Genomic DNA, 25,994 nt, shown 5'->3' on the forward strand with positions numbered 1-25,994 from the left:
AGTTTTTTAAATGATCATTTAAAGCGTAGTTTTAAAGAATCATTTCAACAAATATTTACTGAATAATAATTAAGTATCAGATAATGCTCTATATTAGGAATACACACAAGACCACGGAGCTCAGGGTCTAGAGGAGAAAGCAAATACATAAATAATTATAATACAACGTGTAAAGTACAGAGTAGAGCTCTACCCAAATATATATAAACAAAGTCTGTGAGCAGAAACTGGTGAGTTTCATATTATTGAGATGAACTTGGATTTCTAAAGATGAAAAAGGGAAGGGCATGCTATGCAGGGAGGCATGAAAGTGGGTTTTGTGTTCAGGAACTAGTGCGGGGCAGCAAGAACAAAGGTCTCATGGAGAAAAGAGGTATGGGAAGAAGACAGAGAAAGAGGCCTCGAGTTGATGTTGAAAGCTCTGGATAAGGAAATAAGTTTACAATGAAGGTTCTAAAGCAAAAAAATAACAACCAGATATATCTTTGAAAAATGAATCTGATGCCTGTGTTGTAGAAAGACTGAAGGGGGAAAAGAGATTCAAATCACAGAGGCCAATTAGGACAGATCAAGCAAGAGACTTTGAACACCAAAGCAAGGGACTGAAGTAGAGAAGAGAAGGAAAGGGAGTTATTTCATAGGTAATAACAATGGCATAAACTGGATATTGAGGCTAAGAATCTAAGATGACTCCACACAAGGTAGACATTCATATGTAGTAAAGGATAATGACGAATACATTATGGTTGGGGCATATGGATCACAAATGAGAATACCAAAAAGAAAATTTAGTTGGCCATTTCCCCATTTTTGAAAATATGAATTGGTCCCAAGTTAAGAGTCCAGTTGTATATTACAGCTCTTTTAATTTTTTTTTTTTAAAAGATTTTATTTATTTGACAGACAGAGATCACAAGTAGGCAGAGAGGCAGGCAGAGAGAGAGGGGGAAGCAGGATCCCGGCAGAGCAGAGAGCCCGATGTGGGGCTGGATCCCAGAACCCTGGGATCATGACCTGAGCCGAAAGCAGAGGCTTTAACCCACTGAGCCACCCAGGCACCCCCTACAGCTCTTTTAATTTTAACTAAATTCAATTTTAACTAAAATCCAATGAACTGTGCCCTTCAAAAGGGTATATTTTATGGTATGTGAAACATCTCAATAACAGTAATAAAAGAACTTATGCAAAAGAAATGAAAAATTATTTTTTTAAAATAAATGTGAATCTAACTTTAAAGCCCACTCCTTTATTCTCAAAGCATTCTGATAAGCCCCTTAGCAACATAATTCATTATAGCATTCTTGGTTTTCAACTTTAGTTGTCAAACTCCTTTGTTTTTTAAGATTATGTATCTTACCTTTGTTCTCTTGTTGCAGTTCTCTAATTTGTCTGTTTTCTTGCTGGATTCCCATAACTAATGTGGACCGTGGCCGATGCCTTGCAACTTCATTAAGTTCTTGAATTTCTTCCTGATACTAATGAAAAGATCAGAAAAGAACATGTGGAGAGAAAATATTTGAAAGTATGTATCTCAGATACATATCTGATAAGGGTCTAATATCCAGAATATATAAAGAATTCTTACAACTCTCAGTAACAATAAAAATAATAATTCTAATTTAATAATAATAACATTAAAAAGTAGGCAAACAAGATGAGTAAGTTTTGGGGAATCTAATGTACAGCATGGTGACTTTAGTTAACAATACTGTATTATACACTCAGAAATCAGTAAGAGTAGATTTTAAATGTTTTCATCACACACGGTAATTATGTGAGGCGACACAGGTGTTAACTAACTTTATTGTGGTACTCATCTTGCAATATACACGTGTATCAAATTATCTTGTACACCTTAAGCTTACACAATGTTATATGTCAATTCTATCTCAACAGAACTGGAAAAAAGTGGGTAAGGGATCTGACAAGACATTTCTTTAGAGAAAGTCTACAAATGGCCAATAAACACATAAAAAGATATTTAATATTACTAGTCATTAGGGAAATGCAATTCAATAGAACAGTAAGATACCACTTCACAACTACTAGGATGATTTTTTTTTTTTTAAAGATTTTATTTATTTATTTGACAGAGAGAGACACAGCGAGAGAGGGAACAGACAAGCAGGGGGAGTGGGAGACAGAGAGGGAGAAGCAGGCTCCCTGCTGAGCAGAGAGCCCGATGCGGGGCTCGATCGTAGGACTCTGGCATCATGACCTGAGCCAAAGGCGGGTGCTTAACCGACTGAGCCACTCAGGTGCCCTACTAGGATGATCTTAATCAAAAAGTCAAATAACAAGTGTCGGGCAGAATGTGGAGTAATTGTACTGTTCAGTGGAATATAAAATGGTGTAGCTGTTTGGAAAAGTCAAGCAGATCTTCAAAAAGTTAAACACAGAGCTATTATATGACCCATTCATTCTACCCCCCAGGTATATACCCAAGATAACCGAAAATATATGTCTACACAGGAACTTATACACTAGTATTCATAGGAGTATTATTTATAATAGCCCCCCAACAGAAACAATCCAAATGTCCATCAACTGATGGATAGACACAATGCACTATGTCCTTATGATGGAATATTTCAGCAATAAAGAGGGATAAAAAACTTATAACATGCTGCAACACGGATGAACCTCAAAAACATTATATTAAAAAACCAGTTACAAAAAGCCACATCCTGTGATTCCATTTATATGAAATGTCCAAAAGAGACAAATCCACAGAGATAGATTAGTGCCAGGGGCTGAGGGAAGGGAGAGCTAGGGAACATCCGTTAATGGAGGCGAGCCTTTTGGGGTAATGACACTGTACCAGAATTAGTAAGTATGGTTACACAACCTGTGAATATACTAAAATCAATGAACTATGCCCTTCAAAAGGGTTAATTTTATGGGTGTTGTGAATTATATCTCATTAACAATAGTAAAAGAACATGTGCAAAATAATTAAATGATAAATAAACGTGAGTCTAACTTTAATATTGTTCTACTTCATTTTCAAGGCATTTTGGTGTGCCGCTCAGTAATGTATTTATTCATTATAACATTTCTGGTTCTTTAACTGTTATATTCCTTTGTTTTTACAACTCAATTCAGATATATGTTCCTTGGAATACATGAGTCAAGCTGGACAGTTAGGGAGATATGTATCTGTTTAGGGCAACAAAACAAGTAAACTTGCTCCATTATTTCTAGTAGCAGTATCCCAGGATGGCTTCCTTTTACAAAATGGATGAGTTTCAAAAGAAAGGCTATGAATATACATTCCCCTCAACTCATTACCATCAAAATACAAGAAATTATATAATTCTCTTTGAGTTGAAAATTTTTATCAGAAGAAGCCTTTTAAAATGGTAGCTAAACTCCATGGATCACTGGAAAGTTCTTATATACAAGTTATTTAAGAAAGTTCTTACATATATTCTATGGATTATAAGGATAATAAGAAGTGAAGTCCTTTTCATTTCTTAATTGGTAGCATTAAGTGAAAATGAAGGTAGGAAGTACAAATTCAACAACTGCATAATGTATAAACCAGATATATCTCTGTCCAAAAAGCAAATAATCAAATATACAGCTTTTAGAATATACAAACATATATATATATATAACTTGGACATTGAAAAAATTATAGGGTAATCTACAGTAAAATTAAAACCTACAAGTCAGGGTACTTTATATTTTAATTTTTTTAAAAAAGATTTTTTAATTTATTAATTTGACAGACACAGATCACAAGTAGGCAGAAAGGCAGGCAGCGAGAGAGAGAGGGGGAAGCAGGCTCCCGCCTGAGCAGAGAACCTGATGCGAGGCTCAATCCCAGGACCCTGGGATCATGACCTGAGCCAAAGGCAGAGGCTTAACCCACTGAACCACCCAGGTGCCCCAAAGTCAGGCTACTTTTAAGTTTTATAGAACATTAAGAAAATAACAAATATTAATTAAGCAGAAGTTTATGATTCAAGCAATGCATAAATGTCTGACTGCTTTTTTCAAAATGTAATCAACAAGAAAGAAAAATCAAACCTGCTTCATCGCTTCTACTCGCTTATTGAGAGCTGTGGTTTGCTCAATCAGAGATTCTGCTGCATCGTCATGATCTCTCAATCTTTCAACAAGAGCTTTGGCATCAGCTAGTGCCTTCTCGATTGTGCAACTCATTTCTAAAGGAAAACCTGTAAAATTAAAATCAAGATTCAAAACGAAGCCAGCATATCATCTTACTATTTTAGTTTCATGTTAACATAGATATGCTTAAGTTACATTTGTTACAGGATTGTTCACTGCACAGAAAAATACATAAGAACACTTGTGGTTTTGCTTCTGCTGGGGTGGCCCAAGCTGGAAAGTGAATTTATAATACTAAAAAAATTAGAGCATATATAAATGATTTGCAGACATAATCAGAGCATATTTAGAACTCCCTGAATTTATGGTGGGGGAAAAAAGTACAAACCAAGTGAATATATTTTATATTATACAGAAATTGTGCTCTTCATGAGAGCACTCCCTTATCTTGTTATTTGTCAAAAAGATTACTTTATTAGTTCGTACACTGAGGTCCATGTTTGTGAGTTGCTAACTATGAGATCTTTCCTAGCCTCTGCTTGGTCAGGTGACCTGAGACACTATTCACAATACATACTTACTGACCACCCATGGTGGTCTGTATGTGTCATGCTGTGTCAAAGTGTCCTTCTTTTGGAGGAACTACTTCTTGTATGAACTACTATAATCCTAACTCTTGCGCTTCCTTAGTAAATGGTTAAAAAAATATGACTTAGAATACCAGCCATTATGGGAAATTTTCAATACATTAAAATCAATAAATAATGTGTTTAAGAGAAGCTCAAAAAAGTAGGAGGCAAAATATGAAACACGAAATAGTTAGCTTCTTTCTTCACTTAGTATTCAGAGACCTCAAAATAAAATTGTAATTTTAAAATAATCTCTCTCGAAGACTTTAACCTTCTGAATCTTACTATCTTTGAATTTTTCTCTTTATACTAAGTTTTATCTTACCTTCTATATGAGCCATCCTTTCTTCAGAGCTTTCTCAAAAAGTAAAGTCAAATTACTAGTAAATTATTTTACTGAAGTAAAATTACTAGGCCAAAAGCCAAGTCTACAGATGTTAAATTAAAACTCTGTGATGGATCCAAGCCAAGGGCTATAATTAAGGATTTCACCAGCTTTAGGAAGACAGAAATTTGCTACAAAATGTAAGATTGTTAGATTCTACTATACTAGTTCAAACCTGAGTAAGAGGATTTAATTAGAATAAGTTAAAATATAAAGCTGCCAACTTAGAAAATACTCAATATATGACATTACCAGAGAGTTTTAAAAATTAAACAAGCTAGAAATTAACATAATTCTGGCTCTCCAGATAAAACAGCCAAAAGACCTGTCTTCTAAGATTTGAGAGATTTAGAAAAAGGTACTTGAAAAAACCATAAGCAAAGTTAAAGTTCATTAAAGTTACAAGTCATTAAAGTTAAAGTCATTAAAGTTACAGCTGTCCCATACTGGCTAAAACACAAAAGGACAACTATCCAATACCTGTCTAAGATGCTGCTCCAAGGAAGACACTGGATTCCAACAATGCCCTGTCCTTTCTCTTAACTTCCAAGGAGATATACCTAAAATTATAGATGGATAATAATACAGATTTCTTACTCATATGGGAGCCACCATATCTCCCCATTAACCCCACTAGTATGACATACCAGATCCTTCAGAGTAAAATTTTGAAGTTACTTAAAGCCCCCTCACCAAAAAGAAACAAAAACAAAAACATAAAGTTTATCTTGGCTTAACAGAACAACTCAACTACTAAGACCTCTAACAATCTCTGGTCCCAGCCTGTAAATAATATTATTGGGACCACTACCTGAAGACTACTTCTTTATGCTCTGTAACAAAACATCTACAAATATAATACACAGGATCTGTTTCCAAATAGAATACAATAAGGCTCCTACATATGATTAGATTATAGGTGATATAGACATTAAAAAACTATACTGTGCATAATTTGGTAAGCATTATGCATAATTCGGTCTCCTTCACCCCCCACCCGTAAAAAAGAGGGTAGAAGGGAAAAAAAAATTAGCTCCTAGATTCCTCTAGGCAAAAGAATCCAGAGACTGACAGATTAATTTGGAAGAGAGCCCTGAATCTAGATGGATTCTTCCTAGGTAATCCTGATTTTCTTTTTAAAATATGAAAAAGTTATGCTGTGTTCTGGGGATATTAACTTCACAACATGACACCAAAGAGCCACTGCTTATTAAATCCTATGCCTTAAGTGAGTAGCTAAGATATCCTTTTTTCCCTCAGAGAAATCACAGACTTCAACTAAATTGGTTAAAGCATCTTCCGAACTTACCCTAGGGTCTTTAAACCTAATGTTGCAATGTTGCAAAGCCCTACTGCTAAAGGAAACTACTCTACATTTTCTACTAGTTGAATAATTATGAAATATTGTTACTTTCTGCTTTTCATATTACCATCCATTAGTGACACTCTTACTCCAACAACCAACCTACTGAATGAAATCTCATGATTGTGTTTCCATTCCGTAAATCAAGAACTGTCCAACCCACAAACAAAATTCATCCTCTAGGGATAAATCTTGACATTACTGCTTGTTAATAGGTTTCACAGTAAGCACAAAAAGTGACAATACCAGAGTTGATATACAACAGGTAACTGCAGTCACTCTGATAAAACTAATTTTGTTACTGGAAGCCAAACTGATCCAATGAGTTAACTGTGGTTGTCTAAGATAGAACAACTTGCTTAAAAAAAAAAAAAAAAAAAAAAAAAAAGCAAATTTATATACTAAGAGCTGGATCATTTTTGGGATAATTCACTTCTTTGAAATACTGCAAAAAAAAAAAAAGTTCCTCAGATATACCTTAATAAACAATGAATGCAATAACTATTTAATGGCTTGATACAACCTAAAGTAGCAGAGACACACAATAAAAAAAAAATACCATACAAGCTAGGATGCTATGTTTTAGTATACATAGTATAATAATGCAACTGCCTTATACTATAAACAGATTTTTTAAAAAAGATTTTATTTATTTGTTTGACAGAGAAAGAGACAGCGAGAGATGGAACACAAGCTGGGGGGAATCGAAGAGGGAGAAGAAGGCTACCCATTGAGCAGGGAACCCAGTATGGGGCTCGATGCCAGAACCCTGGGATCATGACCTGAGCTGAAGGCAGACACTTAACAACTAAGCCACCCAGGTGCCCTATGCGAGGGCCTCATATATAACAGTAAAATCATAAATCTATGGAGAAGTTCAAAGATTCCATCACAGACACACAAATCTGGCCTGATAAATTCCAAAAAGAAACATGCGATGATCAAGTTGTAAAATCCTGAGGATAAGAGCTGCCACAATCAGAATGGTAACTTGATAGCACCAGATGAAACCTCAAATGGACACTAGAAACTCCAGAAAACATTTCATTCCAGTAGGAAAAAAAACTGGCCACAATATTAGGAAAACTGATGGGAAAATTTTTTGGACAGCAGGGGATATGGCCAGTGCATGCTTTATTTGTAAATAATCTGGAAAAATTTAAAAGATGAAGTGAGGACTAGAACCATTCCTAAAGGATTTTTTTAACATCTCCCAGTGGATTTTATAGAGCTGTCCCTCTATGCTCTAGGAATATGTAACTTTCTTTAATATACTAGTATGTTTATGTTATGGACAGGTTGAAAAAGTCCTCCACTGAAAAGCCATAATAATTGCAATAATTAAAATACTACTATAGTTTGTATTTCCCACCAAAAACATTCTAACTTCTCAATCAAGTACTATGGAAATGTATTTAACTGGCACAGTTATTTATTAATTTAAATTATGCAACACGGTCTCTTCCTCGGAAATCTTCTGTCTTCATCATTCCTAGTCCTCAAACAGGATGAACCCAAGGTCTAACTCACATACAACATTACCAAATTTCTGAAAACTAAATACAAAGAAAAATTCTTAAAAACAGAGACAAACAACACTTATGAAGAACAAACAATCTGAAGGATAGCTAGAAGCCAAACTGATTGAAATTGAAAGTGGAACAGTTAAAATGCAGAAAGAACAGAACTGTCACCCTAGAATGAAATTGAAAGTAGAACTGTTAAAATGCAGAAAGAACAGAAATGTCATCCCAGAATTCTATATCCAGCAAAAATACCCTTTATATATGAAGGTGAAATAAAAATCACTCCCAGAAGAAGAAAAAGAATTCATTTCTAACAGATTTGCTCTAAAGGAATTTCTTCAGAGAGAAGCAAAATGGTATCAGAAGGAAACTTAAGAGCATTAGGAATAAAAGAAGAGTAACACAAAGAGGCAAATATCATAAACTATTCTTGAATGCTTTAAAATGTCTGATATTTGAAAATAACTATAACTGCTGTCTGACAGAATTTTCAGTTTACATATACATAATATATAACTATGACATAAAGGTAGAAGGATAAACGTATCTATACAGTGATAAGGTTTTAACTTGTCACCTGAAACTTTTATATGTCAACTGTAAGTAAAACAATTTTATATAAGTATATATATATGTATATACATATATATACACACACACATACATAAATACATAATTCCTAGACAAACTCCTAAAGAACCTGTACAGAGATAATAGCCAAAACCACAATAGATGAATTAAAATAAAAAGTGTTCAATAACACAAAAGAATGAAAAGGTGGAAATAAAGGATCAAAATATTGAAGGAACAAATTACAAGATGTTGGACCTAAATCCAAACATATTAATAATTACACTAAATGTAAATGTTCTAAACACACTAACTCTAAGATATATTATCAGAATGAATTAAACAGGACCCAGAGAGGGACTAAGATGGTAGAGTAGGAAGATCTTCAGCTTACCCTGTCCCACAAACACACCAAGAAAATAGTCACATCTGTACAACTGTAAAAATGACCTGAAGACTGGCAGAACATACCTTCACAGTTAATGGCAGAGATGAGGCTATATTAGAAAAGGCAGGAGAGGTAGAGACTCATTGGGAACCAAAACCCTGGTGAGACAAACCACAAATGGGACAGATGCCATAAGCATGGAGAATCTAAAGTATCAGACCCCACCTCAGACACTCCAAGCACCTCGGGCCCTGGGGCCCTCAGAAGACAAATCCCCTTAACATCTGGCTATGGAAACTAATGGGGCTTAACTTCTGAAATTCTTAAACAGTGGGGCTTACTTCTGGGGACTTGAAAAATCAGTGGGCTTAACAAAAGAGGTAGGAGGCAATAGGAAACCGAGTCCTTGCTCTTAAAGAGCCAGCTTAACAAATAATTCAGGCACGGAAGCAGCAGTTTGAAAAGCGCGTGGGGTATATGTGAAGGAGATTTATTTCCTAGTCTCAGAACATACGCTGGAGGAGCAAAGATCTTCAGGAGATTTCCCTAAAAGAAAAGTGATGGTGGGAGCCATTTCTCTTCCCCTCACCTAGTCTGGATAGCTGGACACCTGCAGGAAATAGCACTAATACTTGCTAACACTACATGCCCTGCCCCCACATTCCTCTGCCACCTTCCTGTTCCAACCCACCCACCTTGGTAGGCATCCCTTCATAGAGGTTCCTGTTCCTCCACATCCTGCAGGCAGCTCTGGCAGGGAATGATGCCATTGCAAAGAAACTCCTCCCTTGAGGAAGAGGCACCTAATCCTATAAACTAGCTTGCCCACAGTTCCAGGAGCCAAGTCTTTCAGCAGACTGTACAGAAAGAATGCTCTGCCATATGGTATGCCTGCAGCTTCAGCGACAGGCAGACTGTAGATATCTACTCTGACTGCCAGTTCTGGCCCTCAACAAAAGCCTCTGTGGGCTCTGTAGGGAGAAAGCCCTTTCTTTCGATGTACCAACAGAGAGGCTAATTGCAGACAGCAGGCCTGACTGTTGACCCTGCCCACCTCACAGCCAATCAAAATCTCACACAGGCTCCCCAACAACTGAGGGACTAAATACTGTCCAGTGTCTCCACAGTAGGCAAAGCAGGTAAACATCAACTGGGCTGAAGGCAAACATGGCTCAGCCACAACAGGAGGGCACATATAGCCCACACAGGGGACACTGCTGGAATACCTGACCCTGGTGACCAGGGGACATTGTGCTACAGGGCACTACCTAACTCTTCTGCATAAAGTCATGAAGATACTAACTGAACTTGAGAAAAAACTGAATGAACTTATGAGAACTTCAACAAAGAGAAAATATAAAACAGAACCAGCAAGAAATGAAGAATTCAGTAATGGAAACAAAAAACACACTAGAGGAAATCAACAAAGGATTAGAGGAGGCAGAAGAATGGGTTCAGCGATCTGGAAGACAGGGTAATGGAAAACAACCAAGCTGAACATCAAAAAGAAGAAAGAATTAAAAATGAGATTACATTAAGGGAACTCGGTGACACTATTGAGCATAATAACCTCTGCAATATAGAGATCCCAAAAGGAGGGAAAAAAAAGGGACAGAAAACCTATTTGAAGAACTAATAGCTGAACACTTCCCTAATCTGGAGAAGGAAAAAGACATCTAGATCCAGGAAGCACTGAGAAGCCCCAACAAGATTAGCTCAAGAAGGTGTACACGAAGACACGTAATGATTAAAATGGCTTAAAGTAATGATAGAGAATTTTAAAAGCAGCAAGAGAAAAGAAAGCAATTATATACAAAAGAAACCCTAGAAGGCTATCAGCTGATTTTTCAGCAGAAACTTTGCAGACCAGAAGAGAGTGGCATGATATATTCAAAATGCTGAAAGGAGAAACTAGCAAAGTTATCACTGAGACTAGAAAGAAAGATAGTTTCCCAGATGAAAAAAGTTCAAGGAATTCATCACCACTAAACTAGCCTTACAAGGTATGCTAAAGTGAATTCTTTGAATGGAAAAAAAAGGCCCTTAGGAAAAAAAATTCACAGGTAAAAACAAAACTATAATAAAGGTAGTAGATAAATCACTTATAAAGCAAGTATGGAGGTTAAAACACAACAATAATAAAATCAATTATGTCTACAAAAATTTGGGGATACACAAAATAAAAAAGATGTAAAATATGACATCATATACATAAAATGTGGAGGGGGAAGTACCAATTTAGTGCTTTTAGAATGTGTTTAAACTTAAGCAACCATAAACTAAATAATATAGACTGCTGTACATTTAAGTTATTATATATGAACCTAATGGTAACCACAAATCAAAACCTATACACACACACATATACACAAAAGAAGAAAAGAATCCAAGTCTAACACTAAAGAAAGCCATCAAACCACAAGGGATAAGAGCAAGAGATGAAGAAAGAAATAGAGAAGAACTATAAAAATAACTAGGAAACAATTAACAAAATGGCAATAAGCAAATACCTATCAGTAACTACTTTAAATATAAATAAACTGCTCCAATAAAAAACACAAGGTAACTCAAGAGTTAAAAAAAAAAAAAAGCAAGACCCATTTAAATACTGCCTATAAGAGACTCACTTCAGACTTAAAGGCTTGTACAGACTGAAAAGGCTGGAAAAACATATACCATGCATATGGAAAAAAAAAAAGAAAAAACCCAGGTTGGCAATACTTTTATCAGACAAAATAGACTTTATTATTTTTTTAAAAAGATTTTAAGTAATCTCTAAACATGAAGCTTGAATTTACAACCCCAAGATCAAGAGTCTCATGCTCTACCAACTGAGCTAGGCAGGCACCCCAGACAAAACAGATTTTAAAGCACAGACTGTAGCAAGAAACAAAGAAAAGCAAGAATTTCATAACAATAAAAGGATCACTCCATCAAGAGGATATAACAAATGTAGATTAACTATGCATCCAACATATCAGCCCCCAAATACATAAAGCAATTAATAACAGACATAAAGGGAGAAATGAACAGTAATACAGTAATAGTAGGAGACTTTACCACCACATTTATGTCAGTGGATAGATCATCTAGACAGAAAGTCTACAAGGAAACAAAAGGTTTGCACAACAAACCGGATGAACCTAATAAATATATAGAACACTGGATCTCAAAACAGCAGAATACACATTCATTTCAAGTGCACATGCAACATTCTCCAGTACAGATCACATGTCAAGTGGTAAAACAAATCTCAATAAATTTGAAAGGACTGAAATCATACCATGCATCTTTTCCAAGCACAACAGCGAATGAAACTAGAAAAAATCTGGAAAGAACATAAATACATACAGGTTAACAACATACTACTAATGAATGTGTCAACCAAGAAACCAAAGAAATAAAAAAAAAATACATGGAGACAAATGAAAATGAAAACAGAATGGTTCAAAATATTTGGGATAAAGCAGAAGCAGTTCTAAGAGGGAAATTTATAGTTATACAGGCCCACCTTAAGAAACAAGAAAAATCTCAAATAAACAACCTAACTTTACACCTAAGAGAGTTAGAAAAAGAGCAAAGTCTGAAACTAGCAGAAGGAAATAATAAAGATTAGATCAGAAATAAGTGAAATAAAAGCTAAAAAAAAAAAAAAAAGGAGAAGATCAAGGAAACCAGTCACTGGCTCGGTGAAAAGATCAACAAAGCTGATAAACCTTTAGCTAGATTGATCAAGGAAAAAAAGGGGAATTACAAACACTAACCAAAGTTAGAGGGTTAATAAGCACAGGAAAAGATACTCAACATGATCAGCTATCAAAACCACAATGAGATGCTTCACACCCACCAGGATAGCTATAACAAGACAGATAATAAGAATTGGTTACAATGTAGAGAATTTTTTTCTCAATAATTGATAGAACTTCCACACTGAAAATCAGCAAGGATACAAAAGACATGAATAACCAACAACGAGGTGGATTAATATCAACAAGAGCAAAACACATTATTTTTAAGTGCAGATAGGTCATCACTAGGATATATCTTATCCTAGATAATAAAACAAACCTTAACAAATTTAAAAGAATTGCAATCATACAAATTATGTCCTGTGACCATAATGAAGTTAAACTAAAATAGGTAACTAAGAGATAAGAAAATCTCCAAACATCTGGAAATTAAAAAACACAAAAGTAATCCAGAAGTCAAAAAAGAAGTCTTTTTGGAAATCAGAGAATATTTTCATCTAAATAAACATGAAAATACAAGGTATCACAATTCTGTCTTGCATATATAGCAGTACTTTAAAGAAAATTTGTAGCATTAATTTCTTTTATTAGAAAATTTAAAAGATCTCAAATCAATCAATTACCTAAACCTCAAGCTTATGAAACCAGGAAAAAAGCAAATAAACTCCAAAGTAAACAGAAAGAAGGAAATAATAAAAGAGCAGAAATCAATGAAACTGAGAACAGGAAAGCAACAGAGAACCAATGAAACCAAAAGCTAATTCTTTGAAAAAGCAAATGAAGTGGATAAACCTTCAGCAAAACTGATCAAGGGGAAAAAAATAAAAAAGAGAAAATATGTAAAATAACCAATGTCAGGAATGAAAGAAGGGCTATCACTTCAGACTTCTAATTCATTAAAAGAATAAGTGAATACAATAGTAATTTTCATACACATGAATTGGATAATTTATTTATTTATTTTTTAAAAGATTTTATTTATTAGACAGAGATCACAAGTAGGCAGAGAGGCAGGCAGAGAGAGAGGGGAAAGCAGGCTCCCCACCGAGCAGATAGCCTGATGCGGGGCTCAATCCCAGGACTCTGGGATCATGACCTAAGCTGAAGGCAGAGGTTTTACCCCACTGAGCCACCCAGGCACCCCAGAATTGCATAATTTAGATGAAAAGGATTAATTCTCTAAAAACCACAAACTGCATAGTCACAAAAGAGGGAATAGAGAATTATTAATAGTCCCATAACCATCAGGTATAGCAATTATAACTACTAATATCCTATAACTATTCTATAATAGTCCTAGAACTATTAAAGAAATTAAATTTGTAGTTAAAAATCTTCCACAAAAACGTCTCTATTTGGATGATTTCAATGGCAAATTCTACCGAACATAAAAGAAATAATACAAATCTTGTACAACCTCTTTGAGAAAATAAAATACTTCCAAACTCCTAAAATGATACCAGCATTACTCTAAAACCAAAACCAGACACATTCCAGAGAGACAGAGAACCACAATGCAGTATCTCTCATAAACATAAAATGTAAAATATCCTCAAGAAAATATTAGCAACTCAAATTCAACAACATATAGAAAGAATAATACACCATGACCAAGTAGGGTTTATCCCAGAACTCAAGGCTGTTTCTATATTTAAATATTAATCAATGTAATCCACCATTAAAAAAAAAAACAACAACCTACTTCATTATACTAATTGGTGCTTTTGGTGGGGGGAACCCAACGACATCCTTTCGTAATAAAAATTCTCTAGAAATAGAAGGGGATTGCCTCAAAATAAGAAACAGCATCTTTAATATAGTCAACATCATACTTAAGTGAGACTGTATTCAAAAAATGAAATTTTGGGGTATAAAGATAATAAAACATATGTAGGATATGCACACTGATAGCTACAAAATGCTAATTAAGGAAACCAAAGAGGGTCTAAATAAATGGAGACACACTGTGTTAATAAATTGGAAGACTCAACATAGTACGGATGTCAATCTTCCATAACTCATCTACAGACTTAATGCGACTTCCAATCAAAATCACAGCAGGTCTTGCTGTAGAAATTGACGAGCTAATTCTAATATTTCTATGAAAATGCAAAGAGACTAGGATAGCCAAAAGAATTTTGAAATCAAAGTTGGAGAAATCACACCACCAAATTTTAGGACTTACTATAAAGTTACAGCAATCAAGACAGCATGGTATTGACAGAGACAGAAGAGAATAGAGGTCGGAAATAAGTCTAAAGAAACATGGTCAACTGTTCTTTGAAAAAGATGTACAGACACTTCACAGGGGAAAGGATGGTCTTTTTCTTTTTCTTTTTTTTTTTTTTTTAAGACTTTTTATTTATTCATTTGAGACAGAGAATGAGAGAGAGAGGTAGAGGGAAAGTGAGAAGCAGACTCCTCGCTGCGCCAGGACCAGACTCGACTAAGGGCTCAATCCCAGGACCTGTAGATAATGACCTGAGCCCAAGGCAGAAACTTAACCATCTGAGCCACCCAGATGCCCAGGAAAGGAAAGTTTTGTCAACAAATGGCTATATGCCAAAAAATTAACCCCAACATAATTCTTACACTTTATATAAAAATTAACTCGAAGTAGACCATAGACCTAAACGTAAAATGAAAAGTGGAGAAAATCTTTGTGACCTGTGATTAGGCAAAGATTTTTTTAGACAGGATATCAGAAGCTTGATTCATCAAAATAAATAAATAAATAAATAAATAAAACAAACAAACTAGACTTCATCAAAACTAGAAACTTTTTTAAAAAAACCCAGAAACTTTTGCTCTGGGAAAGGCATTTTAAGACAATCTGAAAAGACAAGCTACAGACTGGAAGGCAAAATTTGCAAATCACATATATCACAAAGAAAGGGCTTTATCTAGAATACATAAAAAACTCTCAGAACTAACATTAAGAAAATCATCTAATTTTTAAAATGAGCAAAAGACTTTAACACTTAACTAAAAAGATATAAAGGTGGCAAATAAGCACATGAAAATACTCAGCATCATTAGCTATTAGGAATAAGCAGTTAGAACAATGAGATCCACTATACCCCTATTAAGGTGGCTAAAATAAAAAGTACCGACATTTCAAGTGCTGCAAGGATACAGTATGACTGCAACTGCCACACAATGCTGGTGACAATGGAAAATGATATGGGTATTTCAGAAAATGGTTCGGCAGCTTCTTATCAAATTAAATATCTAGAGCTAGATATGGTCTTTATGACCTCGCAATACTACTTTGGGCATTTACTGTAGAGAAATGAGTGGAAAAGCAAACTGTAGTACAGCAATCCATGGAATGTGATACTGATACAGACAACAATATAGATGAATCTCAAGGGCATTAATGCTGAGTGAAAGAAGATAGTTTCAAAATGTTACATATTGTTTCCATTTACCTGGCACTGCCAAAAAGACAAAACTATAATGCACTTCCTGTCCCCAAGGTTTTGCCTTTGTCATTAATTCATCTGGTTGTTATTTGCATGTATGGTATAAGGAAGCTATCTACTTATATTTCCTTTGTTTTATGGGGACAACTAGTTGCCTCGATCTCATTTATTGTATAGTACATTTTTCCAGCACTGAATTTTTTTCCTATTGAAATATATTTGACATATAACATTATGTAAGTTTAAGGTGTACAACATATTGATTTGGTATTTATATATTATAATATGATTGCCATTGTAATGATAATAGGCATCTCTATTATGTCACATTATTTCTTTCTTATGGTTGGAATATCCCCACTCATTTTAATGCCACACGTGTTTTCTCAATAAATGGATGGGTATGTTTTTGAGCACTCTATTCTACCTCTGGGTCTTTTTTTATCTATCTCCACATCAATACTATGTTGCCTCAACTGTTACAGTAGTAAAATACACCCTTACTATCTGGCATAGCAAGTAACCCTCTTCTCTTTCAAAATTGTTTACTTATTCTTAGCTTTCTCTTAAACCTAACTCAATCCAAATGGACCTCTGGGGCACCTGGGTGGCTCAGTCGGTTAAGTGCTGGACTCCAGATTTCCCTCCAGGGCACCTGGATGGTAACTCTTGATTTCTGGCTCAGGTCATGATCTCAGGGTTATGAGATTGAGCCCTGCATCAGGCTGGGGTGAAGCCTGCTTAAGAGTCTTTCTCTCCTTCATCCTCTGCCCTTCTCCTCCTCTAAGAAATCATTGGAAAACAACAGCAACAAAGCCAAATGGACCTCCAGAGCACTCTAGATCAAACTGCTAGGTATTAATTTTAATGAATTCAAATTGTTGGTAGATTTCTAAACCCAAGGAATACCACCTTATATTCTTTTGGTCAACAGGACAAGTGTTATTCCCATTTCATCAATAAGGAAATAGACTCTGGGATCCCAAATGTAAGGAGCTGAATGGCAGCACATGCAGCAAGGAAGGAACCACGCTAGTACCAGAAATAGAATTTCGGATCCTGAGTCTAGCACCATACTTAGAAGCCTCCGTGGATCCTCAGGACCATTTACCTGTAGCTATGTAAAAACCATCTGTCTCCCTGGGTGAAAAAACAAATTCCCTGACCTGCTTCACCAATGGGATTTCTGAAATATTAGAAAAACTGTTTATCAAGCCAGCAACAGAAAATAAAAGGGGGTGTAAATGAAGAAAATATTAAAAAAACCCACCAAATTCCAAATATTTTCCTTTATAATTAATAAAAACCTACCATCCACTTTAAATAGGCATCACAGTTAATTATAAAATCAATTAATGTTTACTGACAGGTTTTTTGAAGTTAAAATTAACACCCACTTTAAAAAATCTTCTCTAGATTGCATAATGAAATACTGTCAAAATAAACTATATTTAAAATTTGCTTTATAACTATAAAAATATACCTATTCAGAAAAAGGAATTCTAAACATCAGGTAATTGAAAGCATAATTCTGTTAACACTTCAGAAAGATAGTGACACAGAGTTTCTAAGAATCTGCATGCTCATTTCCTGTATGTGAAACAACAGAAAAGTTTAAAATATTTTATAACATGCATTTACTTTGCCAACTTTTTTGAAAATCATTGTTTTCTCTCCCCTTTTTGGCTAGTAAGTGGAGTGGGAAGAAGACTGCTTTCCAAACTCTTTAACGATTGTTAAATATTTAAAAATAGACTCCAGTAAAAAAAGGGAGTATTTTCCATTTATCTGCCTATTTTTACAGTGCTTGTCATAACTGGTCACGGTGCACTCACATTGTTTTCTATATGTAGGTAAATTATAGGTGAAATTTTTCTAAAGTAGGTTTTCCCCTGCCTGCACTAGCCATATTCTCGCCCACTTTGCCACCCAAAGATATCGGCAGACTCCTGGCAAAGGATTCAGAACATTCTGCTGCTTATAAAAGAGAAACCACCACCCACTCAAGACAGCAACTGCCAGCTGTTTAGTTTTACATTTTGGTCAAGAAAAATGTAAAGAAATTCAAGTCACTCTTCTAACCAAAAATCTACTATCCCATAGCTGGACATACACAGAAATTATGACTGATGGTTATGACTGGTGACTACTGATACACCACAGATTTGTCTTTAAATATTAACAACCAAGTTTAGTTAAAAAATTTTATTGGACTGTTTAGGCAGGTACTGCAAATATTAATTAGTAGATGATATTAACAGATACATATTGAGGGGCGCCTGGGTGGCTCTGTCAGTTAAGTGTTTGCTTTTGGCTTAGTTTGTGGTCCTGGGGTCCTGGGATGGAGCCCCACATTGGGCTCCCTGCTCATTGGGGAGTCTGCTTCTTTACCTCTCTCTCTCTCAGATAAATAAATTAAAAAAAAATTTTTTTAAAGATACTTAAGGAAACAGAAAAATAAAAAGGCATAGTTAAAAGTTTCTTAGAAACTTTTAATCTAAAGAAATCAAGAATGTATGTAAATTACATATGTAATTAAACGTCTTATACAGACAATATATTATTGTATTTGAGAGCGCAGAAAATTTTCACAATCTTTGAAAATGATGGGAACAACATGTTTGGAGCTTTATGAAGAAGCTAAATTTTTAAAGTTGGAAAGGTAGAATTTAAAAGGACACAGGAGAACTTTTTTTTTTTTTTTTTTACCTTAGAATTGTAGCTAAATATAAGTTGCCTATACTTATAGATTCAAACAGGTATGACAGGTCAAGGAACTAACCTAATCTAAACCAGTTATTTATAATCTATGGGCCAAGGAGCCATTGGAAGAGTTACATGGATGTACACACACCAAATATGATCTTTAGTCTAAAATATTTTTCTCACATATATAAATATTTCTCTATTTTTCAAATACAGACAGATACTAGTATAATAAAATATAAAATCATTTAAAAGCAGTTTTTTCCCATTATGCATAATCTCAATTAACAAATACTAAAAATACAATTACTTGTGTTGGGGTACAGAGTTTCTCATTTTCAAAACAGGTCAGGGGACTTTAGCTAACATACAATGTTCCTTCTGGCTCTAAAATTCTGTGATTTTTAAAAAGCACTAAGGACTCCTATTATGAATATTTAGAATTACTGAATTATAAATATGTATACATATTTACAAATGTATATACAAATGATGCCTATTATGTATATACAAATAATGCCTGCTATCCCCTAAACACTGGACTAGCTTTTGTTACAAAGATGAACAAGCCAGGATTCCAGACTTAATCTCAAATTGACACAAGAGACAGACACATGAACAAATTATACAGCCTAATAGATACTCCAGAAGAATCATTTCAAGTGCTCTGGGAGCACCAATGGTATTATTAATATCAACTGGGGGAGTCTGAGAAGACAAGAATCTATGAATTGGGTCTAGATGGGTGAAGAGTGGGGTAGAGAGAAAGAGTAAGCATTCTAGACAGATGATACAGCACATACAAAGGCACAGAGCTGTGAAAGTGCATGACATGTTTGGGCAGCCAGTTCTGGTTTGGTTGCATATTAAGGTATTTGGAGGAAAAGAAAGAAGAAACTAAAATATAAAATGAACTGGAACAGATAGTTAAAGATCCTGAAGCATATCATGCTTACCAATTAAGACTGAACTCCATTAGGCATAGAGTTAGAGGAAAAGTTTAAGGAAAGGAGTGATATAAACATTTTAGGATGATATCTCTATGGAAGGATGATGGTGGAGAAACCAGTGTGTGTGTGTTGGGGGGGGGGGGGGTCGGGCAACTGCAATAATTCTGGTGAAAGAAGGAATAATATAGAGCAGAGCGAGTGGAAATGCAGAATCCAGGATAAAGGTTTCCATTGGGACAGGAGAATAGATACTGGTACCATTATCAGAAATGGGATACGGAAGAAAACCAGGAGAACAGCAGCATTCCCTGGAAGGCAGTTTCAAGAAAGAGGGAATAGTTCCATCCATGAAATAGGCTGCAACGCTGAAAACTGAAAACCGATAGGGTCCCTCTTCCCTCCTCTCAATGGTAAGCTCCGGTGGGTTTAGGCAGGAAGAAAAGAGACACGAAGATGCGTCCAGACAAGGTTCGGGCCAGACTTCAAGAAACTTTCCGCACCTGAGAGACCCGGAAAGAGGAGCTGGGGCCCGGGAAAAGGAAGTACCGCTCCAAGAAGCGGGAAAGGAGCCCAGGGAATCGGAGGGCGGCCAGTAGTTCCAGAGATGCGAAGAACGACGGCGGCCCTGGGAAAGGAAACTTCAACTCCCTACGCCCGCTCTTGTCCCTCGATTTATTTCCACTTACTCTGGTCTCAATCCCTCGCAGCCGTCAGTTGTGGCGTTACGACTCAAAGCCTCTGCTAGCAGGAACCTAAGCAGCCAAGGGAAGAGACTCCTCTCGCCTCTTCAGCTTCTTCGGCCAGCAGACGCAGAACCCAGCAGGGACTGTCAGTCGAGGGGCGGCTGCAGGGGTCAGCGGAGCTCAGCCCCATCACTGGCCCGAGGAATACCTCCACTGATCGCCTGCGACCAGAGCTCGCAGAGCCCTCAAACCTCGCGAGATTTCCTGCCTCACGTTGCCGGGCGGTGGGGGAGGCAGAGCCAAGAAATTTATTCGAGGCTTCTCGCAGACATGCGCGAGAGGTGGAGGCGGTTCCCTTCTACGTCCCTCCCCATCAATCTACTCAGGCTTCTGCTTGCCTTCTCGCAAAGTGTCGCGAGTTTTGCCAGGGGAAGCCGACCTGGGTGGAGAGGCGAAGAAGGGGAGGCCGGGTGGGAGGGCCGTGCGCTTAAGGGCCGTGGCTGGTTTAGCCGGTGCTGTGGTTGGTACTTCGCTGTTGGGGAGGCTCTGAGTTCGCCCGGATCAATCTTCCCAAAGGGTTATTGGGAAAATTAGCGGGTAGAAAATCTTGGGGTTCGGAGGCATTTTTTTCTTGGCTCCGCCCTCTTCCTGTTCTGAGAGCTGGGCGTCTGGCCCACCGAGGGGGAAGGGCAGCTTGGCGGGGCTGAGGAAGAGGGCTTTGCGCACGCGCGAGTCCGAGTGTGTGTGTGAGTGTTTGTGTTCACGCGCACGCGCGCGCGCTCCTGCATTTAGGAAGCCTGGGAAGGACCGGTGTGCTAGGAGATGAGCGGGGAAAGCATAGTCCCCAGTCTTTGGTACCAGACACTCCTGACTGTGCGCTGACCCTCCCCACCCAGCCAGCAGCCTTTTCCAGAGAGGCTGTGGTCCATAGCCTCTGTTCGTTTTCACTGCAGGACCAGGCACGAAAGTAAGCGAACCTCGATCCTGAGGTCTTCCCTATCCACTCACCTTGTACTTTCCACCCCCCACCCTCCAGCAGAGTGTGTTTAGGTTTCTCAAAGAGTTTGCATGAAGGGGAAATGCGTTTGAAAGCAGAAGAAAATAGCTAGGTCGTAGAAAGTCAGTTCGTTTTAATGAACACTTTTGCTCTGCTTACCATGTGCTTTTTGAATGTGGATTGTCTTTTCAGTGTTAGGTTTTATTAGCGAAGCAAGGGAGTTTTTATAAGAAAAAGTTTAAAAGTTTCTCCTCCCCAGCAGTGTGGATGGTAGCAACTGAGTTTTTCTGTTCTACATGATAAATTACTGTGGTGTTACAAAAAGCTAAAGGGGAGACTGTATTTGGGGTCCTTATTCCTAATGTGAAGACCCGATATGCAGTTGTCTTAGGACATGTTTATTTGGGGGCTTTTCTTTTGCTGTCACTTCTCTTTCCTGTTAATTCTGGCCCACCTCAACCTTATTCAGAAGTCTTGAGACTTTGGAGGGAAGTCCAACTGCTGACTTGGGTTAGTTTGAGGGTTTATATGTGATTGATGTCAGTTAGCAAGAATCATCAGAAGTGTATTTTAAGAGTATTTGTCATTGATTATGTTTGGTATTACGTAAGGGAATCAAGTGCAGTTATTTGTAAACATTTTTTTTTCCTGGCAATTTTAAGTTTATTCAAAAAGCAAAAAATATATATACTGTAATTTTGCCTGTGACTGATAGAGTGACAGCTTACTATGGTGTAGCTTATCCCTCCAATTGATAGTTACTTTCTGGTCATGACCTCCTTAAATCTTGTCCTTTGTTGGATAAATTTCTTTGAATACTGATTATTCATGTTCCCTACCAAATCTTTTTGAGGAAAAAACATTAATTAGGAACAATTTAAGGATATTAAATGTCATATATGAGACATTTGGCTAATATATTTTATCCCTTACAGGTTAAAACAAAAATGAAGATTTTTTCTGAATCTCATAAAACAGTATTTGTTGTAGATCACTGCCCTTACATGGCAGAATCATGCAGACAGCATGTCGAGTTTGATATGCTGGTGAAGAATAGGACCCAAGGAATCATCCCTTTGGCACCCATATCTAAATCATTGTGGACTTGTTCAGTAGAATCTTCCATGGAATATTGTAGAATAATGTATGATATATTTCCTTTCAAAAAGCTGGTGAGTGTGAAGTACAAGCAAAATCATCATTGGGGGTGGGGGATGGACTTAAGTGTCTGTTATATTTTTTACATACGAATTTACTATAGTTTTGACTTACAGCTGTTTACTACTTTAAAGAATGTGGTATGTGGAACTCTTTTGGGGGATTAACATGCTATCTATATTTAATTAAGGCCAATAACAATAATAACAGCTAACAGTTATGGAGCATTTACATGTGCCAGTCATTTCCAGAGTGCTTCATATTTATTAACTTCTTTAATTTTCACAACAATCCTGTAAGGTATCTACTGTAATTACTGGGACAATATTCAAAGTGTATAATAACCAGAATAGAATTGAGAATAACCATTGAGACCGTTGCCGGTCAAAGCAGAAGGGATGTTGGGTGTAAGCAATGTCAGATTGTTTTGGTAGATATCATGTGAATATCAGCTTTGTTTACTATTGCCATGTTGGAGATCTAGAAATTGAGGTAAATAGAAGAAACTTGTCCTGAGGCACACAGCTAGTTAGAAACAGAACTAGCATTTGAACCTAAGCAGGCTGGCTGCTTATAGTTTTAGTGGATACACACTAAATTGCTGCAGGATTTAGCCTTATTACAAGAAAAGCTCTTAAGAATGCTAAGTGGAAATTATTTTTTTCCATACGAAGAGAGATTGAGGATTGATAGATTCCAAATATGAAAATTATCTTCAGGTTTCATCATCTCAGCTGTTTTATTTTGGGAGTCATTTGGTTACCCACAAGTGGATGATTTGCTTTGTCTCATTTGGAGCAGCCTAGGCTGAGACCTAGCCAGTCTCTTAGACTACCACAGGCAGGAAAGTGGCAGTAAGGCTGAACGTAGAGAATCTAATACATTCAGATATATTCCAAATTAAAATGTAAATTGTTTTTAGTCCCTCTGCAAATTGTGCATGATGTAGGGTAAAAGAACATAAGGAAGATATGAGGGGAAGATAAGTAGTAATTTCTGATAGAGGCTTTGGTTCAAATTCTGGCATCATTAGCTACCACATTGTGACCTTGACCATATTGCTTAATTTTTCCAAGCCTCAGCTTCCTCACATGTAAGCATAACACCTCTTTCTGTGATGTAAGATTTCAGTGAGATAATATAACTAAAATGGCTAGTAGAATATGTCCCTGTTAGAGAAGACTTCAGAGAGAAAACCACTTACCAAATATATTAGGGATGCAAAACTCATATTTCATGGATAGTTAGAAAAAAGATCATGGATTAGATCATGTAGTCCAGGGGAAAGAAATAGTCTTATCCTCCTTCAAAAGGGAGTAATCATCCATCATCTTATATACTTTCTAATATATCCTTCTAATATATCTATTATCATTTTTCTCTGTAGTATTTTTTTGTTTGCTTTTTACTTTAGGATAAAGTCCAGATGGACTATTTTGACATTCAGTGCCTTTCGTGGTATGGCTAGTACCTGTTTCTCTGAGCCTATCTCCCACCCGTTTGCCTGCTGGGACCTTTTCACTCTTCTGAGGGTACACATTTAGAGGCCTATGCATTTGCTGTTTGCTGTACCAGGAATTCTCTATCCCCAGCTCCATTTATGGCTGGTTTCTTTTGGTCATTTGGTTTGCAGTCAGTTGCCAGTTCTGTGGAGAGCCCTTCTCTGACCACTGAACCTAAAGCAGCTAACCAATTTGGTTTTCATAGCATTTATCACTCACTGAAATTCTCTTGTGCATTTACTTATTTGGATTCTTCCTATACTGCCCTCTATCTTACCACTGCCCCCAAATGCCTGACTTACCCCATATTGTGAGTGATAGAATTTTTATTCGTTGCTGTATTCCCAAATCCCCAGTGCCAAGGATAGCACCTGGCATATACTAGGCATTCTAGAACTATAAAGTGAATGAATGAATCAGCAAGCCAGTGCTAGAGACTGCATATTAAATATGATATGATTGAGTGGAATTGGATGTGAATATTAATTATGTCTTTGAACTCTGTTAGGTGAATTTCATTGTGAGTGACTCTGGAGCACATGTTCTAAATTCTTGGACTCAAGAAGACCAAAATTTGCAGGAGGTATGGTTAGGTTTTGAGCTATAGCCATTTCTGAAAATTATCTGAATGTGGTAATAGTTTCTTGGAAAACAATTTGAAAGATTATTTCTTTTTATCAGTATACTATTTGCTTGTAGTTTTAAAACAATACTAAATGAAAAACAGCTGTCTTCACTCCAGTCTTTTCCCACTTCCTAGAAGCAAACTTTCAACTCTAGCTCATCTAGTATGTACTTCCGTATTTCTTTTTTTTTTTTTTTTTAAGATTTTATTTATTTATTTGTCTAAATAATGGTTTTTACTGCTATTGATTGAGTTCTCAATTTAAACTTTATTTTTTATCATTATTGTTAATGAAAATTTAACTTTTAGATTTCTTGTCACCCATGCTTACCCTCTTACCTTCCCTCATTTTCTCAGTGTTGTTATATCAGAATTTTTGTTAATTTAGAATTGCATATTTGCAATGATATCTGTATAAAGTGTTATTTATTGCTAAGCTAAGTAGTATATATGGGTATATCCTTTCTCTTTTTTAGGTTTTACTGAGATATCACTGACTTACAGCTCTGTATAAGTTTAAGGTGTACCACATAATGATTTGACTTAAATATTTTTTCCTTTTTTGTGTAACTTTTTGTTTATTGCTTCAATTTATCATTTCCTTTTTTTCTTAATTTGCTTTATTTTATATGTATCTTGCTGCTTTTCCTCATGTCTCTATAAAACCTGTCAATATATAGGGGTGCCTGGGTGGCTCAGTGGGTTAAGCCTCTGCCTTCAGCTCAGGTCATGATCTCAGGGTCCTGGGATCGAGCCCCGCATCGGGCTCTCTGCTCAGCGGGGAGCCTGCTTCCCCATCTCTCTCTGCTTGCCTCTCTACCTGCTTGTCATTTCTGTCTGTCAAATAATAAATAAATAAATAAAATCTTTTAAAAAAAGTTAGTATTTTTATCATAAGTGTATGAGAAATTTAGCAGCTTGTTTTTTGCTTGAAATACTTCTTGGAGCATAGTCTTTTGCTCTAGTTTGAACTAGCTGCTTTCTAGGCCTGATGGTTTTTAAACATTATTTGTCTAAGGATATTGAGATTTGTGATAGATTATGTTCTTTGCTGTTGTTGAGTTGGGTGACAGACTTCAGTTTCCTGGGTTCTTTACTGATGAATATGAATATGAGAGGCATTAGTGAAATATTTGAATACATTTTTTTGAATGATTTCATGTTAAAGTTTTTTTGCTGATGGATATCCTTCAATAGAAATAATTTCATCTAAATATGTTGTAAATGGAACTTTTTAAAAAAAAAATATTTATTTATTTAT

The 25,994-nt window shown here is 36.3% G+C and overlaps 2 protein-coding genes across 7 annotated transcripts in view; one reads left to right on the plus strand and one right to left on the minus strand.

The window, feature by feature from the left end:
- FGFR1OP2 (FGFR1 oncogene partner 2) overlaps positions 1–20,567 on the minus strand; it is a 39,176-nt gene extending 18,609 nt beyond the window's left edge. For 3 of the 4 annotated variants that reach the window (XM_032347606.1, XM_032347607.1, XM_032347604.1), the window contains exons 1-3: positions 20,455–20,567; positions 4,036–4,184; positions 1,358–1,475 (exon numbers count right to left, since the gene is read on the minus strand). In XM_032347606.1, the coding sequence (XP_032203497.1) occupies positions 1,358–1,475; positions 4,036–4,170 (253 nt within the window). In that variant the 5' untranslated portion in view covers positions 4,171–4,184; positions 20,455–20,567. Of the gene's footprint in view, positions 1–1,357; positions 1,476–4,035; positions 4,185–5,571; positions 5,652–20,454 lie in introns of all 4 variants that reach the window. The other variant, XM_032347605.1, reaches the window with a different exon arrangement.
- A 312-nt stretch (positions 20,568–20,879) lies between these two features.
- The window catches only part of INTS13 (integrator complex subunit 13), a 28,519-nt gene continuing 23,404 nt past the window's right edge, over positions 20,880–25,994 (plus strand). For 2 of the 3 annotated variants that reach the window (XM_032347599.1, XM_032347600.1), the window contains exons 1-3: positions 20,881–21,418; positions 22,384–22,620; positions 24,617–24,691. In XM_032347599.1, coding sequence (XP_032203490.1) covers positions 22,396–22,620; positions 24,617–24,691 — 300 coding nt within the window. In that variant the 5' untranslated portion in view covers positions 20,881–21,418; positions 22,384–22,395. Of the gene's footprint in view, positions 21,419–22,383; positions 22,621–24,616; positions 24,692–25,994 lie in introns of all 3 variants that reach the window. The other variant, XM_032347601.1, reaches the window with a different exon arrangement.

The sequence above is a fragment of the Mustela erminea genome, chromosome 6 (assembly GCF_009829155.1).
Source record: "Mustela erminea isolate mMusErm1 chromosome 6, mMusErm1.Pri, whole genome shotgun sequence".
Lineage (NCBI taxonomy): Eukaryota > Metazoa > Chordata > Mammalia > Carnivora > Mustelidae > Mustela > Mustela erminea.